The 18,268-nt window shown below is 45.9% G+C and overlaps 1 protein-coding gene across 5 annotated transcripts in view; it reads right to left on the bottom strand.

Moving 5' to 3' along the window:
• Window positions 1-18,268, bottom strand: part of LOC119020607 (dedicator of cytokinesis protein 3-like) — a 155,589-nt gene that overhangs the window by 4,145 nt on the left and 133,176 nt on the right. For 2 of the 5 annotated variants that reach the window (XM_037100064.1, XM_037100068.1), the window contains 32 exons: window positions 18,067-18,148; window positions 17,109-17,279; window positions 14,740-14,932; window positions 14,458-14,585; window positions 13,722-13,868; window positions 12,493-12,591; window positions 12,101-12,195; window positions 11,872-11,947; window positions 10,671-10,771; window positions 9,884-9,942; window positions 9,491-9,639; window positions 9,295-9,380; window positions 9,099-9,125; window positions 8,299-8,394; window positions 7,966-8,026; window positions 7,731-7,824; window positions 7,467-7,615; window positions 7,103-7,189; window positions 6,810-6,914; window positions 6,271-6,412; window positions 5,871-6,037; window positions 5,691-5,777; window positions 5,240-5,419; window positions 5,059-5,142; window positions 4,742-4,858; window positions 4,272-4,402; window positions 2,949-3,030; window positions 2,781-2,862; window positions 2,572-2,690; window positions 2,376-2,463; window positions 2,066-2,185; window positions 1,128-1,213 (listed from right to left, as the gene is read on the bottom strand). In XM_037100064.1, coding sequence (XP_036955959.1) covers window positions 1,128-1,213; window positions 2,066-2,185; window positions 2,376-2,463; window positions 2,572-2,690; window positions 2,781-2,862; window positions 2,949-3,030; window positions 4,272-4,402; window positions 4,742-4,858; window positions 5,059-5,142; window positions 5,240-5,419; window positions 5,691-5,777; window positions 5,871-6,037; window positions 6,271-6,412; window positions 6,810-6,914; window positions 7,103-7,189; window positions 7,467-7,615; window positions 7,731-7,824; window positions 7,966-8,026; window positions 8,299-8,394; window positions 9,099-9,125; window positions 9,295-9,380; window positions 9,491-9,639; window positions 9,884-9,942; window positions 10,671-10,771; window positions 11,872-11,947; window positions 12,101-12,195; window positions 12,493-12,591; window positions 13,722-13,868; window positions 14,458-14,585; window positions 14,740-14,932; window positions 17,109-17,279; window positions 18,067-18,148 — 3,490 coding nt within the window. The remainder of the gene's footprint in view (window positions 1-1,127; window positions 1,214-2,065; window positions 2,186-2,375; window positions 2,464-2,571; window positions 2,691-2,780; window positions 2,863-2,948; window positions 3,031-4,271; window positions 4,403-4,741; window positions 4,859-5,058; window positions 5,143-5,239; window positions 5,420-5,690; window positions 5,778-5,870; window positions 6,038-6,270; window positions 6,413-6,809; window positions 6,915-7,102; window positions 7,190-7,466; window positions 7,616-7,730; window positions 7,825-7,965; window positions 8,027-8,298; window positions 8,395-9,098; window positions 9,126-9,294; window positions 9,381-9,490; window positions 9,640-9,883; window positions 9,943-10,670; window positions 10,772-11,871; window positions 11,948-12,100; window positions 12,196-12,492; window positions 12,592-13,721; window positions 13,869-14,457; window positions 14,586-14,739; window positions 14,933-17,108; window positions 17,280-18,066; window positions 18,149-18,268) is intronic. The other 3 variants (XM_037100065.1, XM_037100067.1, XM_037100066.1) reach the window with 3 other exon arrangements.

The raw sequence follows: 18,268 nt of genomic DNA, 5'->3' as shown, positions 1-18,268 counted from the left end.
TGAAGAGAAGGATGAACACACATTTGTTCTCTGGAGCTCAGATTGTGGGATTATCCCCTGAAAACCAGCTAAACATGAAGCTGAGAGGCGTCTGTGTGAAACTGAAGGTAACAGAGTCGCCACAACTAAACATCAGCTGTGTGTTCAAACGGACATTTGAAGGAGCTCAGTGTGAATCGTACAGCCTCAAGAAAAGGACAGAAAACAGGACCAGATGGAAACCAGACAGAATTTTGTCGGCACTTTCTCTCCACAACTTCTTAACTTCTTATTCAGCACTGACAGTTCTGCCATCGTTAGAATGTTAAATCTGTATTAGTAAAGATAACAGATTTGTTTGTGTTTTGTCTTGACAACTGTAACTTATTTCAGGGGTAGATGGAGTTATTTTACAACAACAGCTTGACTTTCTCTCAGTCACTCAAATCTGTCCAGAGTGAACCATCATCTAAAACAAATCAATAAAGGATCTCTGAAACATCGACACAGTCAGCTGATGGTCTTCACAGGACAGGTGACGCTGAAGGCTAACGCTAAGCTAGCTGTGTTGAGTTGTTTTCTCTGAACTGTGTCGAGATCCAGAACATTATTCAGAGACTAGAAGTGAAGGATGACGTCCGTCTGTGGACGTCTGCATGTGTCAGTAAAGTTCAGCGTCGCATCTGTTCAGTTACCTGAAAATTACAGTTTGTGAAGTAAAACAAATAAAAATGTTTCTTGATTAATATAATATAAAGTGTCACGACAGTCACGGTGCAGAGGAAGAGAAGAAAAACACCACATGACAACATTTAGTGTGAGCGGTCCAAACAGAACCAACAGAACCAACAGAACCAACAGAACCAACAGGACGACACAAAGAGACACAGATAGTGATGTGGCTTTTCTTTCTCAGGGAGGGAAAACAGACAGACAGTCATCCAGACCAACAGCAGGAGTGAGGAGGAGGAGGAAGAGGAGGAAGAGGAGGAGGAAGAGGAGGAGGAGGAAGAGGAGGAGGAGGAGGAGGAGGAGGAGGAGGAGGGGGAGGAGGAGGAGGAGGAGGAGGAGGAGGAGGGGGAGGAGGAGGAGGAGGAGGACGAGGAGGAGGCGGAGGAGGAGGAAGAGGAGCAGGAGGAGGAGGGTACCTTTCTTAAGGAGCGCGCAGGGAGAGCTGGAGGGAGGTCGCTGACCTGGTGGTGGAAAGCGTCAAAGTGCATCGACACGTGTTGGCCTACAGGGGGAGACACAGCAGGACTGACTGAGAGAGATCCACACACACACACACACACACACACACACACACCTCAGACTAAAGAGGAAGAGGAGGAGGAGGAGAAGAAGAAGAAGAAGAAGAAGAAGAAGAAGAAGAGAGGAGCAGAAGTGGGCAGGAGGAGGAGTGTGGGGAGGAGGGAGGTGCTCGGAGGTGTTTCAGCTCTTTATTTCTTTCTATAATTTTGTGTTGGTATCAACAAACACTCGGTGACCTCGTCACCTCTTAGCAGCAGGAGGGTTCACCTGTCAGCAGACGCATACCTGTTCACAGCAGCTGTCAATCACTGAGCTACAGTCTGACATCACACCTGAACACACAGACACACACAGACACACACAGACTCACAACCTGACAGTTTCACATGCTGTTTATTTCTCTATACCATTTTTTTTTTTGTCTCTCTTAGACTTCTAAAAAAAAATTCTGACTTTTTTATCCTGAACTTTTTCTCAAAATTCTGAAATGTTTTTGACTCCCCCACCAAATTCCAACTTTCATACCATAACTTCTTCTCAGCGTTCTTACTTTTCCCTCTTTGTCTCAAGATTTTGACATTTCTTCCCTAAACTGACTTTTTTTATAAACTTTTTTTTCAAACTTCAACATTTTGACTCAATATAATAAAACAAACTTAAACAAATTTATGTGATTTAAAAAAAAAGTTTTTATTTATTTTAATTAGAAAAATTGCGTGAGTTGAGTCCTGAGTGTTTTTTTATCCTGATTCACGATAAAATCTTAGATCCACACACACACACACACACACACACACACACACACACACACACACAGTCAGCAGCAGAGTCGTACCATGAGGAAGGTTGCGTGGAGGAACAGGAGGCGCCATGACACTTCCAACGTGGGCTGACAGGAAGGGGAGAGCTTCTCTGGTCCCGCTGTCCAAACTCCAACTGCTGGGAGTGGTGAGGACTGCAGGAGAGGAGGAGGAGGAGGAGGAGGAGGAGGAGGAGGAGGAGGAGGAGGAGGAGGAGGAAGAGGAGGAGCAGGAGGAGGAGGAGGGAGGTGAAGAGGTGTGGAGAAAATCATTGAAATGATAATGAAAACTTTGCACACCTTGTCGGTCAGCGTGTGTGTGTGTGTGTGTGTGTGAGCTCGTTACCTTTCTCAGCCACAGACAGGTTGGGGTCGCTGCAGGGTTTGCAGGGACCAATCACCTGATGGAACAACGCTCGCTGGAAGTTGGTTGGCTGAAGAGAAAAACACAAACGTCACAACATTTAGCTTCAGTCGTCACGACCTTTGACCTCTCAGGTGTCTCTGACTGTGTGAAACAGTCCTCAGCCGCCTCCTCTCACCTGTCCGTTCTCGGTGATGTTGGTGTACATGGCGCTGCTCGGCCTCTCTCTGTGCGGCGGCAGCAGCATCAGCATCTCTCGGTTGTGTCTGTATTTATCCGGCAGAGACGGCGAGCCGACTGCAGACACACAGAAACACAACTGTGTAAAACACTGACAGGCGTTTGTGTCTGTACAACAAAAAGCTGAGGAGCGTCTGAGCTGCTCACCTCTGATGGTCGAGGGGGCGGAGTTCATCATCTGGGAGGGTGCTGAGTGGGTGGAGCTAAGGCTGGAGGAGGAGGGGCTTGCCTGCAGATGAGGATGTTGTCATAATAAGTTCATTGAACCAATCACAGTGTTTGTTTACAAGCGTGGCGGTGCAGGTCAGCGCTCACCTGCATGCGGTAGAAGTCCTCAGGATGCTCCACCACCACGCCGTCAGCCAGGATCAGCAGACTGCCAACGGTTCCTGTCTCACTGGAGTTGTGAGAGGAGAGAGAGGAGGAGGAGTTTCGCACAGGAGTCAAAACAGCTATAGGACTGGGAGGAGGAACAGCAACAACAAAAAACAGGAGAGGAGAAGAAGGAGAGGGATGGAGGGAGGAGAGAGAGAGAGGGCAGAAGCAAAGGGAGCCGTGCAGAGTCCAACCAAACAACCAGAACATGCATGAAGTGATTCGGTGGGAATAAAAGAAATAAAGAAGATCATGCAAGAAGTAAAACATGAAGGGAAAGAAAGGCAGAGAAAGAGAAAGAGAACGAGAAGAGGAGAGAAGAGAAGAGGAGAGAAGAGGAGAGAAGAGGAGAATGGTCTGATGTGTGCAGTCGACTGTAGCTGATACACAGATGAAGTGAAGAAATCAGCGCTGATCATTAAAGAGAGACAGCAGATGAAATGTGAAGCTGCAGAAATGAGCCTGAACTCTGCAGAGAGGTGATGAAACATATTAAACTATCTCAACACAATCGGACTGAAGTGTAACACATGTTGAGAAAAGCTTACAGAGACATGAGTGAAACAAACTGTGGGAGCGTCAGAAACTGTTATTTTTCTTTTCACTTGGTGTCACATGAAAAACATTTTGTCAGTCATGAATTGTTTTTGGTGTCATGTGATTTTAAAAAATTAAAACCCTTTTACCCTTTTTTTTGCAAGAGAGAAACTTTTCTTCTGTGAAACTGAGTAAAACCTTTTTAGTTGAAAATTATTTTTTTCCCCTGAAAATATCTTTTTCCATGAAAACGATTCCGGATAAAAAAGTTTTTTCCTGGCAGAATGCTTTCAAATTAGTTTTGAAAAACTAAACTGGTGTCACATATGAAATTAAAAAAAATGGGAGTTATAATGTTCTTTAACAAAAATTTGTTGTCATTAATAAAAAAACATTTTTTAAATTTGGTATCAAGAAGAAAAAAATCAGTTGTCAGGTATGAATTTTGTTTTTACAGAAATCTGGTGCCAAAAACAAAAACATACATACACACATACATTTTTAACAAAAAAATCGATGTCATGTACGACTTCTTCATCTAAAAAAATGGTGTCACACTAAAAAGAAAATAAAAGTAGAATCAAAAAGGTTTGAGGAGACGTGTCATCGCTGCAGCACAGAGGAGAGTCGACTGTGAGATGTGATGAGGATGTGACGTCACGAGTGAATGAGATGAGCACAAAGTGTGTGTGTGTGTGCGTGTGTGTGTGTGTGTGTGTTGCTGACCTGTGCCGGTGCATGAGCTTGAAGCTCTCGGGGCTCATGGGGCTGTGGGAGGCCAGGATCCCTCGGGGAGTGTTGGCTCCTGAGCCGGCCTTGTCTAGACCAGGCAGACCCTGCAGAGCCACATAGAAACACTGCTCTGAATATTCACGCTGCCCTCAGCGATCACACGAAGCTCTGAGATGTAAATGTTTCAAGCTCCTATACATTCAATTAAATAAGGAGCTCGAAAGGTGAAAAGTTCAGATTGTTAGCGGTTAGCTAACTGTTAGCTAGCAGCACGATAACATCGTCTTTGAAGAAGCTGCTAATTAGCCGCTCGCCCTTCAGCATGTTTACAACAGAGGGAATCTGTTCTGGACCCGACGCTGCTTCATCGTGTCATGAAGAACACACAGAACTGCGTCTGAACAACAACATGTTGGTGTGTTTTGTCCCCTGAGCTCTGCAGTTTCAAACGCTGTCTGACTCACGTGGCAGAGGCTGCTCCTCATCATCTGGAACTGATCGATCAGCTTCTTGTGCAGGGGACGCATTTCTGGGTGCACCAGCTTCTCGTGCACAGCCAGGCCGACTCCGAGGACGTGAACCTGCAGGAAAACAACAAACATCGTCAGATTGTTACTGGACGTTCCTCTTTTTAATCATAAATCTTTGCTCTGACTTTTCTCATTCATTCTTTCCAATGATCTTAGAAGCTTATTACGAATATGACGTTTCAATGACATGTTTCTAATTTCTTGTGCACCTGTGACCTGTAGTTCATGTCTGAGGTGTCATGGTGTCTCACCTGCTCCTGCATCAGATCTTTGAGCTGTGTGATCTTCTCCGTGTCTTCAGGGTGGCTGGTGATGTACTCTTTATCAAAGAACGCCTGGAGACGAAGGAAGACGACACGTCATGTACTGTCATCATTAACACCATCACAGTTTGTCAGGTGCGTCTCTGTCACAGAGCTCTTCCTGTCTCACCTCTTGGTATCTGGCGATGCCTCCGTTGACGGCGGCGTCGATGACTCCGTTCAGCGTCATGCTGAGCAGGTTGATGTTGCCGTGCAGCTGCTTGTGCTGGTACTGGCTGATCAGAGTCCGCAGCTCCTGGTTCTTATTCTCCACCACAGAGATGGCGTTTTCTAACGGGCTCACCTCCACCTGAGGGGGGAGGAGTCAAGGTGAGAGACACAGAGACACAATGAGAGACTTCCTGCTGATGGATTATCTGTGGGTGGTGCAGTTTGTCCGTCATGAATAACCTCCCTGATCCTTGATTCTGTTTGCAGCTGCAGGAACATTAAACACATCACGTCCTGTAAACTGCAGTGTGTCTCAAACTGAGAGCAGGACTCAAGTTTTAAAGGCTGATTTACAGATTAATAATAACTGATCTGTCGTTAAATATAAAACTCCTTCCTCACTGACTCACCAGCTCCCTCTTGTCCACCTCGAACCAGCGTGAGATTCCCGGCAGAGGGTGAGTGAGGATCAGCGTCGTCCTCTCGATCCAAAGACTCTGAAACACAAAAAACAGCCAGCTGTGAGACAAACGGGTCGTCTCGACACGAGCAGCACCGAGATCCGTCAGAGCGACTTTATTTCTGCTCACCTTGAACTCGTTGTCTCGGTCTTTGGGTCCTTTGTGGAAGGGTCGGTCGTAACGGAATCGGCGGACGTTGTTGACGCGGTAGAAGCTCTTGATGCGATCGGGGACTCGGTCCATCTGGAGGACGGTGACGCTGTCCGGCACCGGTGTCACCGCGTAGATCTGCAGGTCTGAGCCGAGGACGTCAGAGATATAACTGGACGTATGGAGTCTGTTAACTGACTGTGGTAAACATGAACTGACACTTTAAGAGCCTGAAATCAGTTCCAACACATGAAGACACAGTTTGGATTCTGCAGGAGATTAACGACCGTAATGATAAATCATCTGAACACACACACACACACACACACACACACACACACACACACACACAGACTCCTTCTGTCTGGCTGAAGGATACACTGAGCGTCACACTGCAGAATGGCCTCGTCCGGCTGATTGGGGTGCTGCATCGCGATGGCCTGTGGGAATTCTCCCAGCATCCTTTGCTGGAAGGCCTCCAGCCGCTCGTAGTCGTGGCCGCGACAAACGAACTCTTTGTTCTGGTGTGAAGAATCCAAACAGAGTGTTTATTCAGGTCAGTATCATGTTTTTTTAATCAGAATATTTATGTTAAACTTAAGTTTACATCAAGGAAGCAATGGTTAAAGGAACAGTTCACCCAAAAATCTGAATCCAGTCATGATCCATCAGCATGGAGGGAGGAGAGGATGATCTGACTATAGATTTTTGGCTGAACTGTTCCTTTAACTTCTCATATAAACCATAGATAATATATTTTACTTTATGTGTTATAGCAGTTAGCAACCTACAGGAGTCTTTCAGACTGTTAATATCAGATAACGAGAGAAAGACTTTCAGACGGTAAACGTGATTTTGTACGAATTTAAAAGAAGCTAATATTCAACAACAAATCTAAAACATAAAGGTTGAACTCACTCTGAGGAAGAAGGGGAACTTCCTGCCGTAGAACCCGACCCTGAAGAACTCGGGCTCCAGGCGCTGCTGCTCCATGATGTTGTCGTAATACGCAGCCTCCATTTTCTACAGACACAAAGCAAAAGGAAGATGAGGATGAGCTCACATGTACAACACCTTCTAATATTTACCTTCCTTACGATGACAGCGCAGGACATTATTGATTATTCGATCATTAGATACGAGCCGTCATCAGTGAGACAGCAGTGACATGATTGTGTGTCTGTGTGAGTCTCTGGTGTGAAGCTGCTCACCCGGATCCAGCTCAGACTCTGGTAGTCGTACAGAGACTCATACTGGAAGGCCAACTCCCTGCAGAGAGGAATACCAAACTCCCAGCACTGGACACACACACACACACACACACACACACACACACACACACACACACACACACACACACACACACACACACACACACAGTTAACAGGAGTGTTAGTTTGTTGTTTTTGTTTTTTCTCACCCTCGACTCAAATCTTTCTACTTTAAAACACATAAATAAAGATGGAGGATGATTTGATCCCAGCGTCTCTTCCTGCCTGTCGTCATTGACTCCACACCACAGTGATTATCTCCCCTGGCCAGGTGTTGTGTGTCTGTGTGCAGGTGTGGTCTCACCTTCCCCTTGTTGAAGTAGTGGATGACTTTGCGGCAGAGTCCTTCTTTGCGGTGCCACTCGGTCTGAGCCGGGTAATGAAGGAACTCCTTCAGAGGACGTTCGTCCCAGTGCAGCAGCTCCCAGTACAGCAGCAGAGTGAAGGCCGCCTCTGTGGACACGACGGAGCAGTCACACACCTGACGGACAGGGAGTGTGTGTGTGTGTGTGTGTGTGTGTGTGTGTGTGTGTGTGTGTGTGTGTGTGTGTGTGTGTGTGTGCTGTACCTGTGTAGTTCTCAGCCTGCAGGTGCATATCACACAGTTTGTGGATGTAGCGGATGTACATCTCCTCCTTATTGATCTCTGACTTGTAGAAATTCTGAGGGGATAAAACACACACACCCCCCCCCCACACACACACACACACGCACACGCACGCACACACACACCAACTTAAAGTGTTTATACTTGTTCTATCAGACTGAGACTGAATGAAGCGTCAGGACAACACGACTCTCACCAGCAGATTGGCGGTGCAGCCGATCTTCTTGTTCTCCGTCTCGTCTCCTTTCATACAGTCACTGAAGACGACAACACAACAGAGCAGATTACAAACAACAACAACAACAACAACAACAACACAATAAAAGTCTTCTAACTCAGAAGTTTTGTCTCATTAGTTTCTATGAACACTGAGATCCTGTCTGTATCTTCAGTATCTGATGGACATTTATCAGAGTTTTAGTTTTAGATCTGATGTGTGTGTGTGTGTGTGTGTGTGTGTGTGTGTGTGTGTGTGTGTGTGTGTGTGTGTGTGTGTGTGTGTGTGTGTGTGTGTGTGTGTGTGTGTTACCGGTAGTCCAGCAGTCGCTCCATCAGCCGAGTGACGGAGGTAACGAAGGAGATCCCCGTCTCTCTCCACGTCTCCTGCTCGATCTTCTCCAACAGACTTCAACAGAGACGAGACACAAATTAAACGACGCACTGAGTTTACAAAGTGACGAGAACACAACCGTCGTTTACACACAACGACCTCGCAAACAACGACAAAACCACCGGAGGAGAAATTCTGGAGTTACTGGAGCCTCCGATGTGATGTAGAAAAGTTGTTTTCATTTTCAAAAGAAAAAGAAAAAGAAAGAAAAAAAGAGAGGTTAAGTTCAAAGAAAGAAAGAAAGAAAGAAAGAAAGAAAGAAAGAAAGAAAGAAAGAAGGAAAGAAAGAAAGAGAGAAAGAAAGAGAGAAAGCAGGGATCAGTGGGTTGTGAGAAATATTTACAAAGAAGCCTCAGAATTGAATCTACAAATCAAAGTTTTCTAAAGACTTGAACTGATAAACTTCAGTCCAAGTACAGGATCTGCAGTTGAAACTCGTTTGAGCAGATTAATCACTCGACCCCTGAGGGAAGGTCGAACTCTGAGTGCATGTATTTTAACAACAGGAATCATATTTTTTAAAGCTCATTAAAAGACTTTTATGAGCAGATATTGTGCAGATATTTTACTGAGAGCGAATCTACACACTGCATGAAGAAAAGATGGTTTGTTGCAGCTTTTGAAGATCAGATGAGTTTCTCACTCCTCCATCACGCTGACGGAGAAAAATCTGAAGATTATGTGAAGAACAAAAACCCTGTGTGTAGGTGATGTCATACCTGGGATACGGCCCGAACAGCTGGGTTCTAGTCCCGCAGCACAGAGCAAAGCAAATGACACAACAGCAGAAGTGTTAGAGCAGAAGAAGTGAGAGTTAATTCAGTCAGCAGAGAGAAAAACAGGACGAGACGGAGGGATTAAAAAACAGAGCGAGAGACGAAGAGGAGGAGGAGGAACTGTGGACGTGTTTCTTACAGCAGACTGAAGAGCTCTCGGTAGTTCTCGTCACCTTTTCCCTCAGAAACCAAACTGTCCAACTTGTCAATCAGCTCGGCCTCCACCTGAACACACACACACACACACACACACACACACACACACACACACACACACAGATCAATAATCAGACCGGCTGCTCCTCCTCCAGCTGCTCTGGACTCGATTGTCTGACCTGTTTGAAGTTTCCGTTCTTGCGCTGCTCCCAGTCCATCATGTCGTGGAAGATGGGGATCATGATGTTTCGCACCTCCACCTGAGGGACCAGCGTCACGCCCAGGAACGGGCCGATCATCCCGGGGATGAAATGGATCTTATTCTCACCTGCAACCGGCAGACGGGAACCAACTCGTCTTCAGTCAACCAGCCAACGAATCAGATTTTATTCTGCAGACCAACTGAATTAAACTCTCTGGGTTTCTATTGGTGGTTTGCAAACAGCTACAAGCGGAGAGTTTTATTCTGTAGATGAACTGAATTAAACTCTTGCAGACGAGCGTGTAGCTGCAGCAGCACCACCTGCCGGCCTGCAGGGTGGAGCAGGAGATATCTGAGAAGAAAATCTTACCGAGGTTTTGCCACATGCTGAACAGCTCGTAGGTCATCATCACCCTCATGTCACCGTACCTGCAGACGGACACACAGGAAGCACAAATCTCAGATCTCAAAGTGAGAGTCAAGATTCTTTAAATCTACAATTCAATCTGATTTCTGACTTCAACATTTTCTTTCTTGTGACTCTCACGTGTTTGTGAAGTTAGAGTGAACTGAACGTGAATTTTGTTTCCTTTTTGACTCAGGTTGACAAACTGAATCAGCAGAATCACATCGTGTCGTCTCTGCAGACGGTCACGTCTCTGGAGACTCGTCGCGTCTCGTCTTCATGTCTTTTAAAATATTTTTCTCTTTCCATCTCTGCACGATTTCTTTCCTCCACCATTCAAACATCACAGTCCCACGAGACTCATCTCACACGTCTCAGTCGTCTCAGGCTGTGATTTGTCTAATTTTCCACGATTCTTCAGCAGCAGGAGGAACTCTTTGTGCCCGAGGAAGCTGACTGAGTTCAGTGTCTGGGGTCTCCTCGTTTCCTGGGAATATTTGTGGTGGAAAAAAAAGGGAAACGAGCTTTCCTGGAGTAAAGACGAGTTCCTGCAGGATTCACAAAGTAGGCTGCTTCACTTCAAAGAGGAAAAAAACGGCTTCTTTCAACTTCTGACTCTCAGCGTTTTATCTGCACATGAGACACGAGTCTGAGGACGACTGTTTGTGAGTTGGATCATCAGGTTCTGTGAGTTCAGCTCAGTGTGTGTGTGTGTGTGTGTGTGTGTGTGTGTGTGTGTGTGTGTCCTCACTTGTCTAACACCTTCTTCCTCTTGGCAGGACTCAGGTTCTCCAGCTGTAAACTGGGCTGGTTGATGTACAGCACAGCCAGACTGAAGTACGAGTTCCACACCTGCTCGTACAAACAGACACAAACATTACAGAGATGTTCTGTGTTCTTTACGGGTCCGAGAACATGTTAGGACATCAGTTCTGATCAGAGACTCGCTGAGAAAATAGTCTGCTGATGTCATTATCCCCTAAACAACAGCTACAGTAACGTTTAAGTAAAGTATGATTTAAACTAAAGCAACATAACATCTAGTTTTGTGATAAGATGAAAAGTTCGACCAGTGCAAACTAAAATCCAAATCTGTGAAACTCTGAAGTGTGTTTTCTTGTGTGACACTCTGAACTCTGCACACAGCTTCTGTCGTTCAGTTTCTGATGATCTGAACTGTTAAACAAAACGTTGAAGCTCCTCTGACTCACGATGACTCACAGTTTTCTCTGGTGACTTTAAAAAACGGCCTTGAGCCTCCAGAGAAGTCTGATCTGATCTGCACACTAACACACTCGGCTGCTTCACTTGTTGAGGAAGTCGACAGTTTGTGTTCCTGCTGGTGGCGCCTGCAGCCTGCAGCCGTCTGACTGAGTTACTTATTATATCTTTAAACTAAAGACTAAACCAGATCTGCACAGAAACCTTCAGGAACTTTACCAGCAGCCCTCGAGACCGGCAGGTTTAATGTCTCTGCAGGACGGACTGTTGTGAACATCTTCTGTGTTGCTGTTGACGAGGACGTTAAGTGTCACACTCGTTAATGAAATGTCCCTCAATTAACACTGAGTGTTGCTGGATGAAACATTCGAGATGTGAGTTAAGAAAAGGACACAGCAGCAGATCTGATTCGCTAAGTTTGAGAGAGAAGGCAGAATATTTCAAAACTGTGCTGAAAACACAACCTGTAATTTTGTAACTGAGAGAACGTTTGTCTCCACTCTCACACACCTGCAGGCTGCAGGTGTTACTCAGCTGTTACTGATTCAGTGTTTTGTGCGTCCGAGTGATGCAGAGTTAAGATGTCAAACGAAGACAACAGACTCACGGTGACAGTTCATCGTCAGCAGATTAATTCCTTTTCATAGACACACATCACGCAGCTCAGCGAGCAGAGACGGCCGAGACGTTGTTACCATGACAACCCCCAGGTGTGGTCGTCTGTCACTCACCTTGAAGTCAAAGTCGGCTTCTGTGAAGTTCTTGTGCAGCGCAGGTGACAAGTACTGAGCTGTGGTCAGGATGATGCTGCGCACACACACACACACACACACACACACACACACACACACACACACAGTTGTTGGTAGTTAAAGCGATGCATGTGAACAGGTGAACAGGTGAACAGGTGAACAGGTGTGTGTCTGAACTGTCACACACACAGATTGTTCTGTGTCTTACTTGCTGGTGAGGAGCCTCATGATGTTCCAGTCACGAGGGAAAATACTGAGTTTCATCAGATTTCTGAACACACACAAGATCTTCAGCAAGAACTCCTGGAGGATGATGATGAAGAGGATGATGATGATGATGATGAAGATGATGAGGATGATGATGATGAAGAAGATGAAGATGATGATGAGGATGGAGGAGGAGGAGAAGTTAGAGTGTCAGTTTCTCAAACCAGCTTCAAAACATCATAATTAGGAGCTTTTCTATAAGTTTAATTGCAAACACACATGAAATTAAGTTTTATAAGTAAATAACAAAAACAAACACATTTTCTCTCAGCTACTCTGAAGTGGACCTGTATAAATCTCATGTTGTGCTGTGTGAACATCAGTCTGCTGTACCTTCAGCTCCTCTTTGCTCTGGAAGTTCTCCATCAGGTGTTGGAAGTGAATATCTGTCATCTGGCGGAGGAGCGACAGGAGGCAGGACACGTACTCTCCCTGCCAATAGGAAAGCGGGGGGACGGGCATGTGAGCCAATCACGTGGCAGCAGTTAGCAGCAGCAAGTTGAACGATCAGAGGTGAAGACAGGAGGCTCTTTCTCAAACCCGACCGGCTGCGTTTTCACTACGACAGCTCGCAGGATCAGCTGTTCATCAGCCTGGAGACACGACTCGCTCTGCTTCACAACTTAAACTCTGTATTTTCTAAATTTTCTGCTTTTAAACTCACCATGAAATGAATTCGAGGAAAATGAAGCTTCAGATTTAGACGTGCGTGACAAAGAAAATGTTTGTGACGCAGTAAAATTCACGATCTTTGCTTCGATATCTGGCACTCAAGCTTCTGTTCAGAGGCAGTGAAGTGAACTCCAGTGAAGATTTCTCCACTTCCTCTCCAACACGAGCTGATCAATAAAACTCTTAATGAAGCCAATAACAAGCTGAACTCTCTGTGTGAGCTGTGACGGACACAGCGAGCTGGGCTGGACTGAGATCGAGCCACAGGTGGAATGTAAATGATGGACAGACATGAAATGTGAATATGAAACAACCACACCTGACTCAGACGTCACACAGGTGGTGTAAAAGACAAAAACAGATGCTCTGAGGAGAAGAAGACGTATTGATCCGTGCGAACATGCAGAGGAAGAGGAGGATGAGGATGAAGAGGTGATTCATTAGAGGGCAAACATCAGATGTGAGGAGACGGGTCAGCGACAGGACAGGTGAGGGCGGAGCAACATGGACCTGATGATTATCATCACACCTTTAAAAGAGACAGTTCACCTAAAAAACCTAAATATACACTCATATCTTCTTACCTGAGAAGTAGATCAATACAGGTGAACTGTCCCTTTAACTTTGATTATTTACTGACTCTTTCTTCTGTTTGTATGTTTTTCTTAATCAAATCTCTCGTCGTGGCTGATTTAGCATTTAAACTCTAATCATGATCATATAAAGAAACATTAAACCATGATGTTAAAATACTGCCCAGCCCTGCAGGTGGACGGATGGATGAAGAGGTGGATGGATGCAGGATGGATGCAGGATGGATGCAGGATGGATGCAGGATGGATGCAGGTGGAGGGGGTGAAGTTGAAGTAGTCGTATTGTTAGTTACTAACAGTGATCTCCGCGGTGCACTGCGGACAGCGTTGACCCCTTACCGCCTCCTGCGATTGGCTCTTGCTCATGATTGACAGCAGGGTCTGCAGGAGGACGTCCAACAGGGACTCCACCATCATCTCCACCTCCTCCTGCACCGACGTGTCCTGCAGGGAGAGAGGAGGGACGGTGTCAGAGGGAGGAAGGAGGAGAGAAGCAATGAGACGAGGGAGCGAAGATGGTCGTGGTCCTCAGAGGATGTGCTTCACTGAAGCCCGACTGTAAAGGTCGTATTTCATAAGTTTCATTGGTTGTTTATCAAAAACAAGAAATAAAGAAATTTGAGGATGAATTCCTTAACAACTTGAAATTATTAGTTTTCTTTTTACTTTTCAGATAATTAGTTTCTTCGATTCAGATCACCTCGTCAGATTTTAATGACAACATGAAACACAAATGACTCAGTTTTCGTAATTCTTAACAAATTGAGGCATAAAAGACACAAATTCTTTGAACAAGACACCAAGACTCCTCATTTACTGTCATAAACGATGAAGAAAAGCTTAAAATCTTCACATTTAAGAAGCTGAAACCAGAAAATGTCTGTTTTCATTCATGAGAAATGACTGAAATGATTTATTGATTATACTATGGTTGGTGTAATGAGCCTTTCAGCCTCCGGGGAGCAATGTAGGTGATAGTCGTGGGCTTGTGCGTGTGTGCGTGTGTGTGCGTGTGTGTGTGTGTGTGTGTTACCATGGAGCTGGTCTTGATTATAGAGAATATGGAGCTCAGTATTCCCGAGCAGATGAGCAGCTCCTTCTGCTGCCTCAGGTGAAGGTGGATGTGATGCAGCACCACAGGAAGCAGGATCCTCCGAGACTCTGGACACACACACACACACACACACACACACACACACACACACACACACACACACACACAGTTGCTGGTAGTTAAGGTGATGCATGTGAACAGGTGTGTGTCTGACCCGTCACACAGATCATTTGGTTGGGATGAGGTGTGTCTGTGTGTCACCTGGGAAGGAGAAGAGCCGGCTGTCCACCGTCCGGGCGATGGACTGCAGTTTGACGACGTCCATGGACTGTCCGATGTGCACCGTGGACGGCATGCTGCCCAGAGTGCCGCGCACGAACTCAGCCACCTCCTGCACCGTGAACATCTGCAGCAGCTCGTCGAAGATCGCCGGGAACGAGTTCAGCAGGGCGGCCTGAAGGAGACGAGGGAGGGAAGAGGGTGAGAGACGAGGAGGAGGAGGAGGAGGAGGAGGAGGAGGAGGAGGAGGAGGAGGTTTGGAAGAAGAATGTCAGTGAGAGAAAGAGAAGTTAGGATGTTATTAATGTTAGTCTCTGTGATTGCAGTGGAGAGGATGTGACTTCACTCTGTAATCAGGACAGTCAGTCATGGTGAACAGCTGGATCACAAAACACCAGCTGAGTTAAACTCTTCATCACAGAAACAAAGGTAGCAGGATGTTGGAGCTGCGCTTTGTCATCTGGCTTTTGAGGGATAAAGAGAAGTGAAAAATCTGAAAACTGCATTTTGGCAACGCAGCTGTTCACCAGTCGAACAAGGAAAAACTGAAGTGAAGGAAGTCACGAGCAGAGAAACATCACAGCAGCATCAGGAGGGAAACAGGAAGGAAATGTTACGTGAGAGAAAAGTGAGAGATTTTAAAACAGAAGCAGTCGGACACGAGCGAAGACTCACAGCACAGCAACAGTGTCTGATGACAGCGAGGACGGCCCGCTGTGATTGGCTGGTTTTAGGACGATGCAGCTGGAGGATTTTAGTGTTTGGACTGAGAGACTTCAGCTGGACCAGTTCTGACCGAACACTCAGCTCCCCGCTCACTTCAAATGTCAACACGCTGAAGCTAACAGAACAGTTTCAGCCCAAACACATTTTTAAAAAACTCTCTCTAGGAACAAATTTCCTCAAATACACCCAACAATCAACTGTCTCTGTGGTGCGTTCAGGAACCGCTGGGACAAATCCTACTGATTCTACCTTTAACTTTAATAGTCTTTGAGTTCTGTTAATATGACGTGAGCTTCAGTTAGCTTTGAGCACAAACGTCCTTCAGAGGGAGACTTTTTACTCTGACACCTCTGTGATTTCTAAATAAATTCAGATTTATCGATCATAAAACCTAAAGACCAAACAACGACACTCACTGCTGTTTTTGGAAAATCTTGGTGCACTTTCCAAGAATATTTTATTTTAACATCAAAATATTTTAAGATTAAAGCAAATTCAGGATTAAGTCTGGAGTCATTAAGTCATTTTTTGTTTTGTTTATTCTTATTATCAAATAGTCTGCTGATTATTTTCTTGACAGACTGATTAAAAGTTTCTCCTTCTTGTCGTGTGTGACTGATAAACGGCTGATGAATCTTTCATTGTTTGTCCTGATGGATTTTTTCATCACACTTTGCAGAAGAGCGATTCCTGGAGAGCAGAGTCAGATCATTTATTCTCCTCGTGTGGACGAGCAGTCGGGCTTCAGGGCTCGACTGACAGCGACTGTGACTGGAGCAGGACGAGCAGTCGATGTGTTCGAGGTGAAGACGTGACTGAGTCGTGTGTTTCACGTTAGAGGACGATGACGTGATGTGATCAAACAGTCAGTGCAGCTCGTGTGAGGACGTGGACATTCACAGGAGTGTGTGTGTGTGTGTGTGTGTGTGTGTGTGTGTGTGTGTGTGTGACGTTAGGCTCACAAACAGGTGTGTTAGGACTCTGGGCTTCACACAGGGGACGGGCAGTGGTTCACCTGGACGTCTACTTACTGACAGTGGCGACGGCCGCAGAGCGTTGGAGCTCCAGGCCTGAGTGCAGTTGGCCTGCCCGCTGCCAGGAGCCTGTCCTGGGGCGGGGGGCGGGGCTTGGCCCGGGGCGGGGACTAGTGCTAAGGAAGCTGCGGGCCCGACGCCGGGGCCTGGGGCTTGATTTGGGCCGGGACAAGGCTGGGAGCCCTGTGGTGTGTGGGTGAGGAGGGAGGAGGCCCGGGAGGAACAATCAGGAGCCAAAGGACGGAGCAAAGAATTGTGGGAGATCGAGAGAGAAGATAAGGGAAGGAAGCAAGGAAAGGTCGGAGGAACAAGTAGACAGAGGTACATAAAGGAGATAAGAGTCAGATTAAAGCAGCTACAAGCTAACGAGGAAACTAAACTACAAGCAAATGTAATGAAATCTTTTGATTAGCTGCAAGTAAAGACGACAAAAACACAACGAGCTGCAGATTCACCTGCGAAACAAGAAGATGACTTCAACACTTTGACATCTGATGCTTCTTATAAAAAATAAATCAAAACAGTGTGTGTGTGTGTGTGTGTGTGTGCGTGTGTGTGTGTGTGTGTGTGTGTGTGTGTGTGTTCCCTCACCTGGGTGAAGATGAGGGTCTCTGAGTTGCGGCTGTCCAGGCTGAGGACGAAGCGGATCGACTGGAAGAGTTCCTGGATGCTGGTGCGAAACTGCTCCTCCTCCATCCCGCAGGTGGCCCGAGAGTAAAGGATCCGAGACTGGATGATGAACTTGAAGAGATACTCCAGAGCCTGCAGAGAGAGAGAGACAGGCAGTGTGACGTACGGAGGAGGAAAAGCTGACGTTAGCTTCCTGAGAGGGCGACTGAGTTCACGGTTCGTGCTGCAGGTCCGACAGATGGAGGCTGAAACTCTGTGGACGAGGACGAAGACGTTACAAGATGAATAAAAGCTCACAGCTGCTGCACGTGTCAAAACTATCCTCAATTATTCACACCGTCCACTTCTACACGACAGCGTGACCCATTTGAGACGGATGCTTGAGTTCAATGAATATTTGAATGTGCTGAGCAGCGTTCGTCTGCTGACTGTGGTACATTCAGAAGATCTACCTGCGACCCTGATGTGACGCTGGATACAGACTGTGTGTCAGGTTCACACAGGTGTGAAATATCGATGAAGCTCTGTGGTTGATTCAGGACTTTAAATACAATTATTGTGCAGATAAATCATCATCAATCATAAATCAGCTGCAGCGTGTCCATCAGAAAAAACATTTAAATCTGTTTGTCTTCTCTGAAATCTTTCTTCTTGTTTTTGAAAGCTGAAGGTAACAAAGACTGAATCAGATCGATGTTGTGTGAAAGTTTCTGCTGCACAACAAACGTCACTGAAGGAACCAAAGAAAAACTGAAAGCTCCACATTTGTAAAAGGGGACATACAGAAATCAGAACTGTGCAAAAAGCATAAAACTAAATTAAGAATGGCTTTAATATGATGTGCAACATTTAACTAAAGTAACTGAATGTTTATCACTGAGGACCTCTGTGACGGACACACAGCTGCAGAGGTTCTTACCCTCATGGCTTCCTGTATGTGGTCCTGTCGGACCACCTCTGCAGACCGGTCCATGTACCACTTCAGACAGCGGATCAGCTCTCTGAAACACACAGCTGGATTATGACGAGGCACAGAACCATCTGCCAAAATAATCGTGATTCATTATCAATCCTGAAATTCATCAACAACAACGAGCACTAAAACCTGGAGTCACTTTACT

This window comes from Acanthopagrus latus, chromosome 6, assembly GCF_904848185.1.
Source record: "Acanthopagrus latus isolate v.2019 chromosome 6, fAcaLat1.1, whole genome shotgun sequence".
NCBI lineage: Eukaryota > Metazoa > Chordata > Actinopteri > Spariformes > Sparidae > Acanthopagrus > Acanthopagrus latus.
This window is presented reverse-complemented; position numbering and strand designations above follow the sequence as displayed.